This window comes from Selaginella moellendorffii, unplaced genomic scaffold (genome assembly GCF_000143415.4).
Source record: "Selaginella moellendorffii unplaced genomic scaffold, v1.0 SELMOscaffold_26, whole genome shotgun sequence".
NCBI classification, from domain to species: domain Eukaryota; kingdom Viridiplantae; phylum Streptophyta; class Lycopodiopsida; order Selaginellales; family Selaginellaceae; genus Selaginella; species Selaginella moellendorffii.
Genome location: NW_003314287.1, coordinates 1,729,057 through 1,740,276, shown reverse-complemented (window position 1 = coordinate 1,740,276; position 11,220 = coordinate 1,729,057). Strand labels below are relative to the sequence as shown.

Genomic DNA, 11,220 nt, shown 5'->3' with positions numbered 1-11,220 from the left:
CGTGTGTCATGTGCTGGTTTGCTCCGGAGTCGACCCACACAACCTCTGCTGCTGTGGTACTGACTGTACTCACTCGATCGGGCTGTGTCGACTGGTGACTCTGGTGCTTCTCTGCACTCACCCTCCTTGCCATGAACAGACTGTCATGGCACTCAGCTTCATCTTCATCTTCCTCATCTGAAGTTGCTGCCTCTCTCTTCGAATGAGCAGATTTTGCATAGTTTGCCACCTGCTTCTTCTTGCCTTTCTTCGCCATCGCATCCTTCCTGGCCTGCCATGCCTTCTTTGCCTCAGCATGAGTGCAGTCTCTGGCAAAATGACCTGGTGCTTTGCATGCGTTGCATCTGTCATCACGTTTGCTGCGCTTGCTCTTGCTGGTGCCGCCTTTGTCCACCTTATTCACTGGGCCCAGCCGATCCCACACTGTGGTTGACCGCTTGCTGTTTGCTGTGAACAGAGCAAGTTCTACCTTCTCCTCCTTGTTCTTTTCCTCGGGGCTGAGGAAGTTCTCAAGAGCTGAGAGTTCTGCAACAATCTCCTCAAAGGTGAGGTGAGAATTCATGAGATGGGCTCCAGAAACGAGTAAGGTTGTGGAGAGTCCCTTGAACAGCGCTGATGTGAGCTCGTCATCACCGACCGGATTCTCCTGAGCGTCAGTGATCTGCTGTGCAAGGCCCATAAGGCGACTGGCATAGTCATTTACTGAACTACTGCCCTGTTGACACCCGTTGAACTGGGTTTTCAGATCGATCAACCGTGCCCTGCTGCATGTGCCAAAAACCTGGCAGATCTTCTCCCAATTCGCCTTCGCTGTATCCTCCATGTTCAGGTGGCTCCTGTATCTTTTTGCCAGAGCGCGACCTAAGATGCCCAACGCCTTGTCGTTCTTGGCATCCCAATCCTTGCGCTCTGCTTTCAAGGTGTCCACCGGATCCTCATCCTTTGTTTCTTCTTCACCCTCCTTCGCTTTCTTCTTGGTCTGCCGGACTGGTGATGGAGGTCGCCGTTCCTTTCCCCTCACCACATTCCACAGATCCTTTTCCAGGAAGTAGAGTTGCATCTGAAGTTTCCACGACGGAAAATCTTTGCCATCGTAGACTTCGAGCACTTGCGACGACGACGGAGACATGCTGCTGCGAGAAACTCGTCTTGATCAGAATCTCAGCTCCGATACCATGAAACGAATCGACTCAACTAGAGATTGGATTGATAACACGCTGTTATAATCTATCTCAGTCTAACTGTCGCGACCGTTGACTCTTCAGCTTGTCGGCATATTCCCCTGAATATTAACACGGGATTCGTCCAAGCTGCCGCATTGCCGAACACCAGGAAGGTGTTTCGATGGCCGTCGTGCTTAAAGAGTGATCACCCAGCGGAGAGCGATCGTAGGTCGGAAGAGGAGTAGGTCGCGATGCGTTGGAAGGAATCCTAGGAAAGAATTACAATGCGACGGCGTTTCTCATGCCTCGTGGACGACGGTCTCGCGAACCTCAATCAAGATCTTGAGCGACTGATGGCCGAGGGAGAGCTCAATCACACAGGATTCCTGGATTTGCTCCAGCGGTGCGGCGCAAGCAGGGACGTGGGTCTTGGGCGACGAATCCAGGCTTCGCTTTCCAAGCTCGGTGGCTTCGATCGCGATCGCTACTTCGGCAATGTGCTAGTACAAATGTTTGGAAGATGCGGCAGTGTTGAGGACGCGAAGCTGGTGTTTGATGGGATCACACGGAAAAACTCCTACTCGTGGAACATACTTATGGGAGCATATGCCCAAAACGGGTATATCAAGACCGCTCGATCTATGTTCGATAGCATGAGAAAGAAAGACGCTGTTTCTTTTGACACCATGATCTCCGCTTATGCAAAAGTTGGCGACTCCATTCAAGCGAAACTTATTTTTGATTCTATGCCCGTGCGAAACTTACTTTCGTGGAACACGCTCTTGAAAGCATTTGCCCATAGTGGAGAATTCGTCGTTACAGCAGTGCTCTTTGACAATATCCCCCAGAAGGATGTTTTCACGTGGAACACGATGATGGCAGCGTTTCTCCGTGAATCTCAAGAGAATCTTTTAAAGGATCTGTTTGATCGTGTTCCCGAAAGAACAGTAGTCTCATGGAGTGCTTTGATAGCCGCTTACGCACAAAAGGGGTATTCGCAAGAAGCGAAAGATGTGTTTGACAAGCTTCCAAAGAGATCCATCGTTTGCTGGACGTCGATGGTCACGGCTCTAGCGAAAAACGGTCGAGTAGAAGAGGCTAGAAATCTCTTTGATGAGATGCCAGATCGAGATGACATGGCTTGGAGCACGATGATCGCGGCATACACACAACACGATCGCATGGATTGTGCAAAAGGTCTGCTGGAAGTCTCGCCAGAGGGAAGCAAAAGGCCGTGGACAGTGATGATCAGTACTCACGCTCGGAATGGAGAGCTCGAGGAGGCAGTAAAACTCTTCGAGAGGATGCCCTCTCCGGATATGGTGGCGTGGACGGCAATGCTGGGGGCTTTTGCGCAGCTCGGCCGTCTCCAAGAAGCCCGGAAGATGTTTGACAGATTGGAGAATCGAGACTCGGTGGCTTGGACGGCGATCATCGCTTCGCATGTCCAGTATGGACGAGTTCGAGAGGCTCTGGAGCTTTTTGGATCGATGGACCTGGAAGGAGTTCCAGTGGACAAAATCACCTTGATCAGCATTTTCGATTCGTGCCTCGAGCGTGGCTGCATTGCCGAAGGCAAGATCATCCACTCATCTATTCTTGGCAATGATCTCGAGACCGATGTCGCGGTTGGAACAGCGATCTTCAACTTCTACGCTCGAACGGGGAAAGTTGGCGAGGCGAGAACCATTTTCAACACATTAAAAACCCAAGATGTTGTTTCGTGGACTGCGATGATCGTTGCGTATGCCCAAAACGGGCATAACACCGAAGCTCTGGAGCTCTTTAACGATATGGCGTTGCAGGGTATGCCTCCCAACGATGTAACTATCATGGGCATTCTTGCCGCTTGTAGCCATGCGGGGTGGCTAAACGAAGGGTACCAGCACTTCCTAGCAATAACTCGAGATTTTGGGATTGGGGAGCCGAGCTGCGAGCACTTCGTTTGCATGGTAGATCTTCTTGGTCGATCGGGACGAGTGGGAGAGGCAGAGGAGCTCCTGAAAGCAATGCCGTTTGAGCCGAATGAAGTTGCATGGATGAGCTTGCTTGGCGCTTGCAAGCTGCACAAAGATATGGATCGAGCAGCACGAATCGCCAAGGAGTGTGATAATCTCGGAGGCATCTACTCGGGCAAGGAGAAAGAGAAGGACTTTCCACTGTCTTCGTACATTCTTCTTTCCAACATCTTTGGAGAAGCCGGAAAGATCCAGCGCCTTGCGCATCATATGCCCAAGTAGGGCATATATACCATTGCCCTGTTTATGTGGTCATCCAGGGGTCTTTCTCTTCGATTCTTTGGCTCGGTGCCATGCAAAGAATCGTTCTTGAGTGAGCTCAAAAGCTGCCTCCAAACGAGAAACTTGGCGGAGAGCCACAAAATCCACCGCAAAATCACTGATGCCGGCCTACAACACGAAGCTCTCCTGGGAAATTTGCTTATCCAGATTTATGGGAAGTGTAGCAACATCAAGGAGGCAGAGGAAGTGTTCGATCGCATTCGAGAGAAGCAAATCTCATCGTGGAACTTCATGATCAGCGCGTATGCCCGAAAAGGGCATATGGATGAGGCCCGGGACTTGTTTGCGATTGCTCCAGGCAAGAATCAATCGTCGTGGGTGACAATCATAAGAGCTTTGGTCCAAGATGGCGATGTGGAGAGAGCTCGAAAATACTTCGATGCAATGCCCTGGAAGAATTTGCTGGCCTGGAACACAATGCTTGGTGGCTATGCCGAAGCTCGAGATATGGAGCTCGCTCAAGAAACGTTTGATCGGATCCCTGAGCACGACGCTTACACTTGGAACACCATGATCGCGGCTTACGTCCAAGTTAACGCAAACGTCACCCAGGCAAAGAGATTGTTTGATGCCGTTCCAGAGCACAGTATTGTCTCGTGGGATGCTCTAGCGGCAGCGTATGCCCAGAATGGGCATATCGAGGCGGCAAAACAATCTTTTATGAGATCACCTCAAAGGAGTCTACTGTCTTGGACATCTCTTGTAGCCGCTTACACCCGAGCAAATCTTTTGATCCAAGCAAGAACAACATTTGAAGAGATGCCCGAATGGGACGATATCGCTTTGAGCAATATGGTTGCAGCATATGCCCGAGCTGGGTATATGGAAGATTGTTTAAAGCTCGTAGCTAGCAAATCTCAAATGGAAACGAGAACCCATACTGCTCTTCTTGCTGCATACGGTAAAGAAGGTGACATCGAGGCCGCCAGCGAGATTTATAATCAGATGGCTGATCCGGACTTAGTCGCTCAGACTGTCATGCTTTCAGCTTATGGCCGTTTTGGGCATACGAAACAGGCAAGGAAAATTTTTGACGAAATGAGCGTCCGTGACAATGTTGCTTGGATCACCATGATTGGCGCGTATGGTCTTCACGGAAACGTTCTCATGGCGAGAGATCTGTTCAACCAGATGCCAAAGCGTGATCTCGTTTGCTGGACGGCCATGCTCGCGGCATATGCCCAGAATGCCGATGCTGCTGGAGCTCTGGGCTTGTTTCAAGCAATGGACTTGGAAGGAATCCATCCAGACAAGGTGACTTTCATTAGCATTTTTGATGCTTGCCAACACAAGGGATTTCTTAGCCAAGGACAAGAGATCCATGCCTGTGTCAAGGATCGTAAACTTGCAGATGATCCCTCCGTTGGGACTGCGCTCCTGAACATGTACGCAAAGCACGGGAAACTTGGAATAGCAAGGTTGATCTTTGATGGTCTCTTGGAGCAAACGATAGTGTCGTGGAATGCAATGGTGGTGGCATATGCCCAAAATGGGCATAGCAAAGAAGCTTTGGAGCTCTTTGAGGAGATGTTGCTCGAGGGAGCTCGTCCCAACGATGTGACATTCGTGGGTGTTCTATCAGCGTGTAGTCACGTAGGATGGATCAACAGGGGTCGAGAGTTTTTCGTGTCGATTGGGGAGGACTATGGCGAAGAGGTCGCTCCAAGTCATTTCTGGTGCTTGGTGGATCTGCTGGGACGATCTGGTCGAGCAGACGAGGCCGAGGAGCTCGTTGTGAGCATGCCGTTTGAGCCGAGCGAGGCGGCGAGAACAAGCGCTTGGAAGCTCCACAACGATGATGATCTTGACAATATCTAAACAATAGTTTGATTGGTCATTGATCAAATGAAAGAAAGAGAGCGAGCTATGGATGTTTGATGGTGTTATCTTTCTCTTCCTTTCGTGGTCTTTGCACGGATGCTTCCAGAAATTATGTGGAGATCTTGCGGAGATGTGCCAGAACGCGGAATTGGCAGAGGGTGGCCTCGATTGTAGCCGGGATTGTGGAAACTTGCTGTGGCAGATGTATGCTGGGGGCGCTGTGGACGTTATTGCGTACAAGGACTCCCAGAGGGGAGGACGAGCGGCACATCAGGCGTTTAAGCTGGATCCCGAGAGACCATATGCACTGCTGTGTTCGATATACAAGCTGCGTGATCAAACTTGTCGTCCGGCAGTAGAAGTAGAACTCGCTAGTCGAGAGTTTCAAAACTCAAAAAGGTGGCGTCCCCTGCTTTTCATCCAAGCCGAGAATCATTCAGCAGCGATGGCAGCAACACTATTGTACTGGAATCGCCAACGAGAAGAAAAATGTCTCCAACTTGCTGAAGAGCTCGAGATTCCGCTGAAGGCTTTACTGCTGCTTTCCCAGCTTTGCCTTGATCTTCGCGAGCAGCCGACGCTCGTCCACCTCTCGCCAGAAGATCGATGATGCAAATGTAGTGCCCTATCGTGGGCGAAACTCCATAGTCTTGCTCAAGAAATATCTGTGGGCCGAAAATGGCTGCACGCGGAGAGAGCACTCCTCAACTCCACTCCATTGCCAGCGTGAACCATGTCTCTGAAAAGCTGTAGAGCTTCTCTACCGTGACCATTCTGACTGTAGAGGGTGATCATGGAGTTCCAGAAAACAATGTCTTTCTGCTAGGTTGAATTGAACTGGCTGCGAGCTCGCTTGATGCTTCCACACTTAGCATCTTTGCCCCAAAGACATACAAAGTTGTGAGTTTACATATAAAATAATTTGCTGCATGTTGCATATAGCAATGCTTAGTGTTATTCTTATTTATTAATGGAAGTTTATAATTATAAACATATTTATAATTTATGAACATAAGATTAATTTTATTGAATATCAACCATTAGATGGTAGAATAAACTAGAATATAATAGAAATTTTTAAGAAAGTTTATAAATTATAAACATGTCTATAAATTATAAATACAAGATTAATCTAAATGAATAACAACTATTAAATGGTAGAATATCCTAGAATATTCAAGCATATTCTAGGTATATCCACAATCACCCCATACATATACATGTTTGCTTAAGCAAACCAAAAATACATATGTCCTATAGCTTATAATAGTTTTAACCCATTCTTGATTTAGTAGGAATTAGTGAATAAATTAAGAGTTTGATTCTAAAGTGCCTAATATGCTTTTTTGTCTTAGGTGAAAAATTCATTTCTATGGTTTTGAATAGATTTCTTGAGCATTGCCACAATTACCATACAAATGGTGTTATCAATTTATATACAATTATTTACAAGATGTTGAAGAATGAAATGGCAACATATAACCACTATAGGGTGATGATTGCATGTAAGAATAATAATTTGCAATTATGATATATGACATTGACACTATTACCAACATCTAACATTGTTACGGATATTTAACATATAACAGAATTTTCATTTCAAAAAAGGATGCATTTAACTTTCTTCTACCTCATTATCAACATATCAATTCCTTCTACTCCTTTTATATTAGTATTATGGGGAAGATTTACCTTGCAATTGTTGAGCTATAACTTTTGTATAGTTGGGGAAACTTCCAAAGTCTTTTAACTCTACTTGATTGTGATGTATAAGATAGAACTAAACATATATTAAAATCTTAATAAACATAATTTACCTCATTGAGGTATGAAGTAGCTTAAGAAATCCTTTGAGACAGCTATAAGCAATTAAATTTTTTATTCTACTTTAATATTTTAACCACACCTTAAACTATTTGCAAGAGTTTCATTCACAACCTCCAAAAATTTTCATTTTAACCTAAGGTACTTGTTAGCCCCCAATTAAAGCCACACCAACTTTACACTTAGTTTAAGTGTTCCATGTGTTTAGTCCCACTTTATATGAAGGGTTGAATATATTCAAGATAGAAGGTGGTGGGACATTAAGTTATGTTTACTTTCTTTACTTTTTCCTCTCTTCTCTCTTCTCTCTTTCTTTTCTTCTACAACCCTTATGGCTATCTCCCTCTTTTCTATTATTTAAGGTTGTTTATTCTCCCACTCATGGGTTTAGCAACATGACTGGCAGACATAGCTTTCCATGAGTCTCCAACAGTGATATCGAAGCATCATGATCCACATCCATTACATATATGACAAAGAATTGGCTATAGGAGATTTAGATGGGATTGTTTTTGAGCAGGGGAAAAAGTGAGATGCCAAAGGGATTTGAGCCGATCCTAAAGGGTGTGAAGAAAGAAGGCAAAGTTTTCTTCCTCTAGGGATCATTGCTCAGGGGTTGCGAGAGGAAGCTATTCATTCTTTCTCACAAGGGAAAGAAGCTGGTTCTGGCAGCTGTCAAGGGCACCTTAGAGGAGGTTGTGGAAGTTTTGGTGATGTCATTTGAGGAGTGCCTCAGCAAGTTCATGGATATGAGTCTAGATCACCAGGAAGAGGTTTGAGGACTTCGTTCTTTAGAATTAGCTCAAGCTAAGGGACAAGCTTATCTCTTGGAGGTTCAACTCAAATAAGCACTTCGTTTGTAACATCGGCAAGTGGGGGGTAAGAATCTGTGGTGTTTCAAGATGCTCTGGAGGTGTGGCATTTTTCCTCCACAACACTGCCTTTGTTTGGTACTTTTGGTGGGGTGCAGGATATGAGACATGGACATTTTGGTGGATTGCCCATCTCTTTTGGGGGATCAACTCGGGAAACATTGTGGGGGCAATCTACATCAATACCAATGGAATTTACATCAAGTGTCCCAACATTCTCATTCCTATCACCAGCTTAAGTGGCAGCTTTGAGAGAAAAGACAAGCTCACCACCTTTTTTGTCATCTCCCCAATCAAGCAGTAGTGCTTTATCCAGTCCATGGATTTTCAAATCAGGGGGCATTCCATCATCGATACCACCTACTTGTCTGTGGCATCCATCATATTTTGTAGCAAGTTTTTTTCCGACAATTCCACTAGTGTATATAAGAGGTTTACTTGGGTGCAGACTAAAGCCTGATGGCTTCAGTCTATACTGAAGCCTGATGGCTTCAGTAGATGGCTATATAAAGAAAAGTCCCCTCTCACTCAGTATATGCAAGGGAAAATGATCGCATGGTGCTTCAAGAGTGGACTAGGTGCTTTGATTGTTATTTTGCCATCATGGAAGTATTGGAGTAGAAGCATGTTCCTTTCGCGTCAATTTACTTGAAGGGCTTGGCATTTGATTGGTATTACACTTTAGAGCAGTACTAAGTGACACTATCTTGGGAGGATTTCAAAAAACTCTTAGCTGAAAAGTTTTTCTTGACAACAGTGGCAAATCTTCCCTTCAACAACTCTTTGTTATGCACTGTGTTCTCATTCCTTGCAAGAGTTCAATGAGTTTTCGCTAAAAACTAGGTTCAGAGTTCAGGGAATTCTGGAGGATGTTCTCACTCAGTAATACCTTGCATTGCTTCCAGCAAGCATGGGATTTGATATTGCCCAACTGCGACCAGTGACATTGCAATAAGCAACGCAGCTGGCCCTCAATGCCAACATCAAGTTTCGTGGTCTAGAAGCTCAACTCTCTTCCAACACTGATCCTGCCTGTTTTGGTAAAGTACCGTGAACCAACAGACCTACACACTAGGTGGTTCCTCAAGTTCCAATGTCATCTCCCCAACAATCTATATTTCCTCCATCCATTGATAGATCCAAGTGCTTGGACAACATTAAGGAAGGGAAATGTTTCAATTTGGTTCCAAGGACATCGTGAAGTGTGTCTAAAGCATAATCAGCAAATTTCAATGAAAGGAAAGGTGACATTGATTCATTTTCAAGAGGATGATTAAGGAGGCCTTCACCAGATGGCTTGGATGTCCACAAAGCCTACTTTGTGCTGGAGGTTGAATCTTCTGTTAGTGATGTAGTGGACAAGGAAGTTCCTAAACCAGCAATGATGTTCATTTCCTTGCATGCATTCATGAGAAGTCACATCCTCAATGTTTACATGTGAAGGAAATTGTAGGATCAAGAGATATTACATGTTGGTGGATTCTGGAGCTTCCCATACATACATCAACTGCCATTCTCTCTAGAGGCTCAAGATTTCGTCTATGGCACTATCTACGCCGATGCTAGTGGAGGTTGTAGGTGGGGGAACAATTTCTTCAGTAGCTCTGATTCATTGTGCCATGATAGTGGGGGGTACTAGTTTACAAGGACTTTTCATGTTCTCAATATGGGGGCAATTGATGTCGTTCTTGGAGTTGATGTCTTGTGGACACTAGGTGATATCTTGATTAACTTTTTGGAGCAGCACATGGTGTTCACTATCGGAGACAAGGAGTACACGTGGTCAAAAGTTCATACATCTCATATATTGCAACATGTTTCAACTACCCAGTGCTCACTCTTGGTTGCCCGGGGTGGTGAACTTATGGTTTACCATAATATTTGGGCATGTTGAAATGAGAGTGTCCTATCAAGCTGGTTGATTTGGAGACACAAGGGTTGGAGTGCAGGAAGAAAGCAGCGGTAGATCAAGGGAAGAGGGAAGCAATGAAGAAAGCAAACTCTAGAGGATTGGAGGACTCAAAAGAAAACAAAGGAGGGAAGAAAGCGTGAAGAAAGCAGCCACTTCAAACACATATAGCAATTATCAACAAGCAAAAGGAGTTCTGGCTGTAATGTTGGAGGTGGAAGAGGTGAAAAGGTCATTGGTGGAGGAGATGGAAGCATTAGCAAATATTCAAGCAGCACACATCCCTGAGGACCTCAAAGTACTTGCTAGTTTGTTTCCTTGAGTTTTTAGTAGGAGAATAAATATTAAACTTTTATTTAGTTATGTTGTAATGCACAACTTTTCTAAGCTGTAATAAGACAATTTTATTTTATTTTTCTAAGATAGCTTTTAATGGGTACTAGCTATTTTTTTCACTAGATTTTCATTTTAATTCCAATTTTTTTTCTAGTTTTTAGATATTTTAGAATTAATCGTTTTAATTGAATGAGCTCCTTTAGGTGGTAATGCATAGCTGCTAGGCAAGACTCTAAGAAGAAATTCGTGATGAGGTCTAGCTTATTAACTGTCTATTTAGCAGCATTGAACTCCTTGACATCAAAGCCTAAATTCTGCTAATGTATGGTTGAGATTATGGTGCATATACCTAGCATTAACATGGCATGCATGTCTATATATATGCTTTGAAAAAAAGTTGATTTCCAAAGTGAGTTATATATGTGTTTAAGCAAGACATGAAGAGGAAGGGTGTATTTAGTGATGTCAACCTTGTGGGCTTCTCCTCCACTCTCAGGAACTTCTTGGATGAACACATTGGCTGCAACGATGAGGGCAATAAGTTTATCAAGGGATAATGGCTATAACTTGGACAGCTCTTCCATAAGAACCCTAGCTTCCAGATGTTGGAGAAGGCTGGCTAGATTGCAGGGACAGGGCTAGGATCATATAGTCAAGGTCAACTCTATCTAGTTGAGGTTGACAAGTGAGGAAAGAGAATTCTAGACTTTATTGCAAGACTTCAAATGATCTCTTCCATGATCTATGCCTTGCACTTTATTAAGTGCTCTCTAAGATCTATTTGTGCTTTTTGTATGATTGTCCACTTGTGGATATCCTTACTAAACTCTTCTTTGGAAGGATTTTGTGGAGTGGCAACATAATTGAGAATAGATCTTTGATAAAGGAATCAATGAAGATCCCACCAATTCTTTGGGGCTGGGTAGTTTTTGAGCTGAGCTCAAGTCAATGAAAGTCAACAAAAGTCAAAAGAAGTCAATACAATCCTCTAA

The 11,220-nt window shown here is 44.6% G+C and overlaps 2 protein-coding genes across 2 annotated transcripts; both read left to right on the top strand.

The window, feature by feature from the left end:
• Positions 1-1,447: 1,447 nt before the first annotated feature.
• On the top strand, positions 1,448-3,403 carry LOC112348109 (pentatricopeptide repeat-containing protein At4g02750-like). Its single transcript, XM_024680174.1, has 2 exons — positions 1,448-2,842; positions 2,969-3,403. Exons 1-2 carry the CDS (start codon positions 1,448-1,450, stop codon positions 3,401-3,403), a joined length of 1,830 nt encoding a protein of 609 aa, XP_024535942.1.
• Positions 3,404-3,427: 24 nt separating this feature from the next.
• Positions 3,428-5,281, top strand: LOC112348108 (pentatricopeptide repeat-containing protein At4g02750-like). Its single transcript, XM_024680173.1, has one exon. It carries the CDS (start codon positions 3,428-3,430, stop codon positions 5,279-5,281), a length of 1,854 nt encoding a protein of 617 aa, XP_024535941.1.
• Positions 5,282-11,220: the final 5,939 nt, after the last annotated feature.

Bases quoted from the DNA above. Each gene is read 5' to 3' on its own strand.
- LOC112348108 (XM_024680173.1), top strand. From the start codon at position 3,428: ATGTGGTCATCCAGGGGTCTTTCTCTTCGATTCTTTGGCTCGGTGCCA.
- LOC112348109 (XM_024680174.1), top strand. From the start codon at position 1,448: ATGCGACGGCGTTTCTCATGCCTCGTGGACGACGGTCTCGCGAACCTC. The intron at 2,843-2,968 runs GCGAGAACCATT...ATGGCGTTGCAG, and splicing joins GAACGGGGAAAGTTGGCGAG to GGTATGCCTCCCAACGATGT.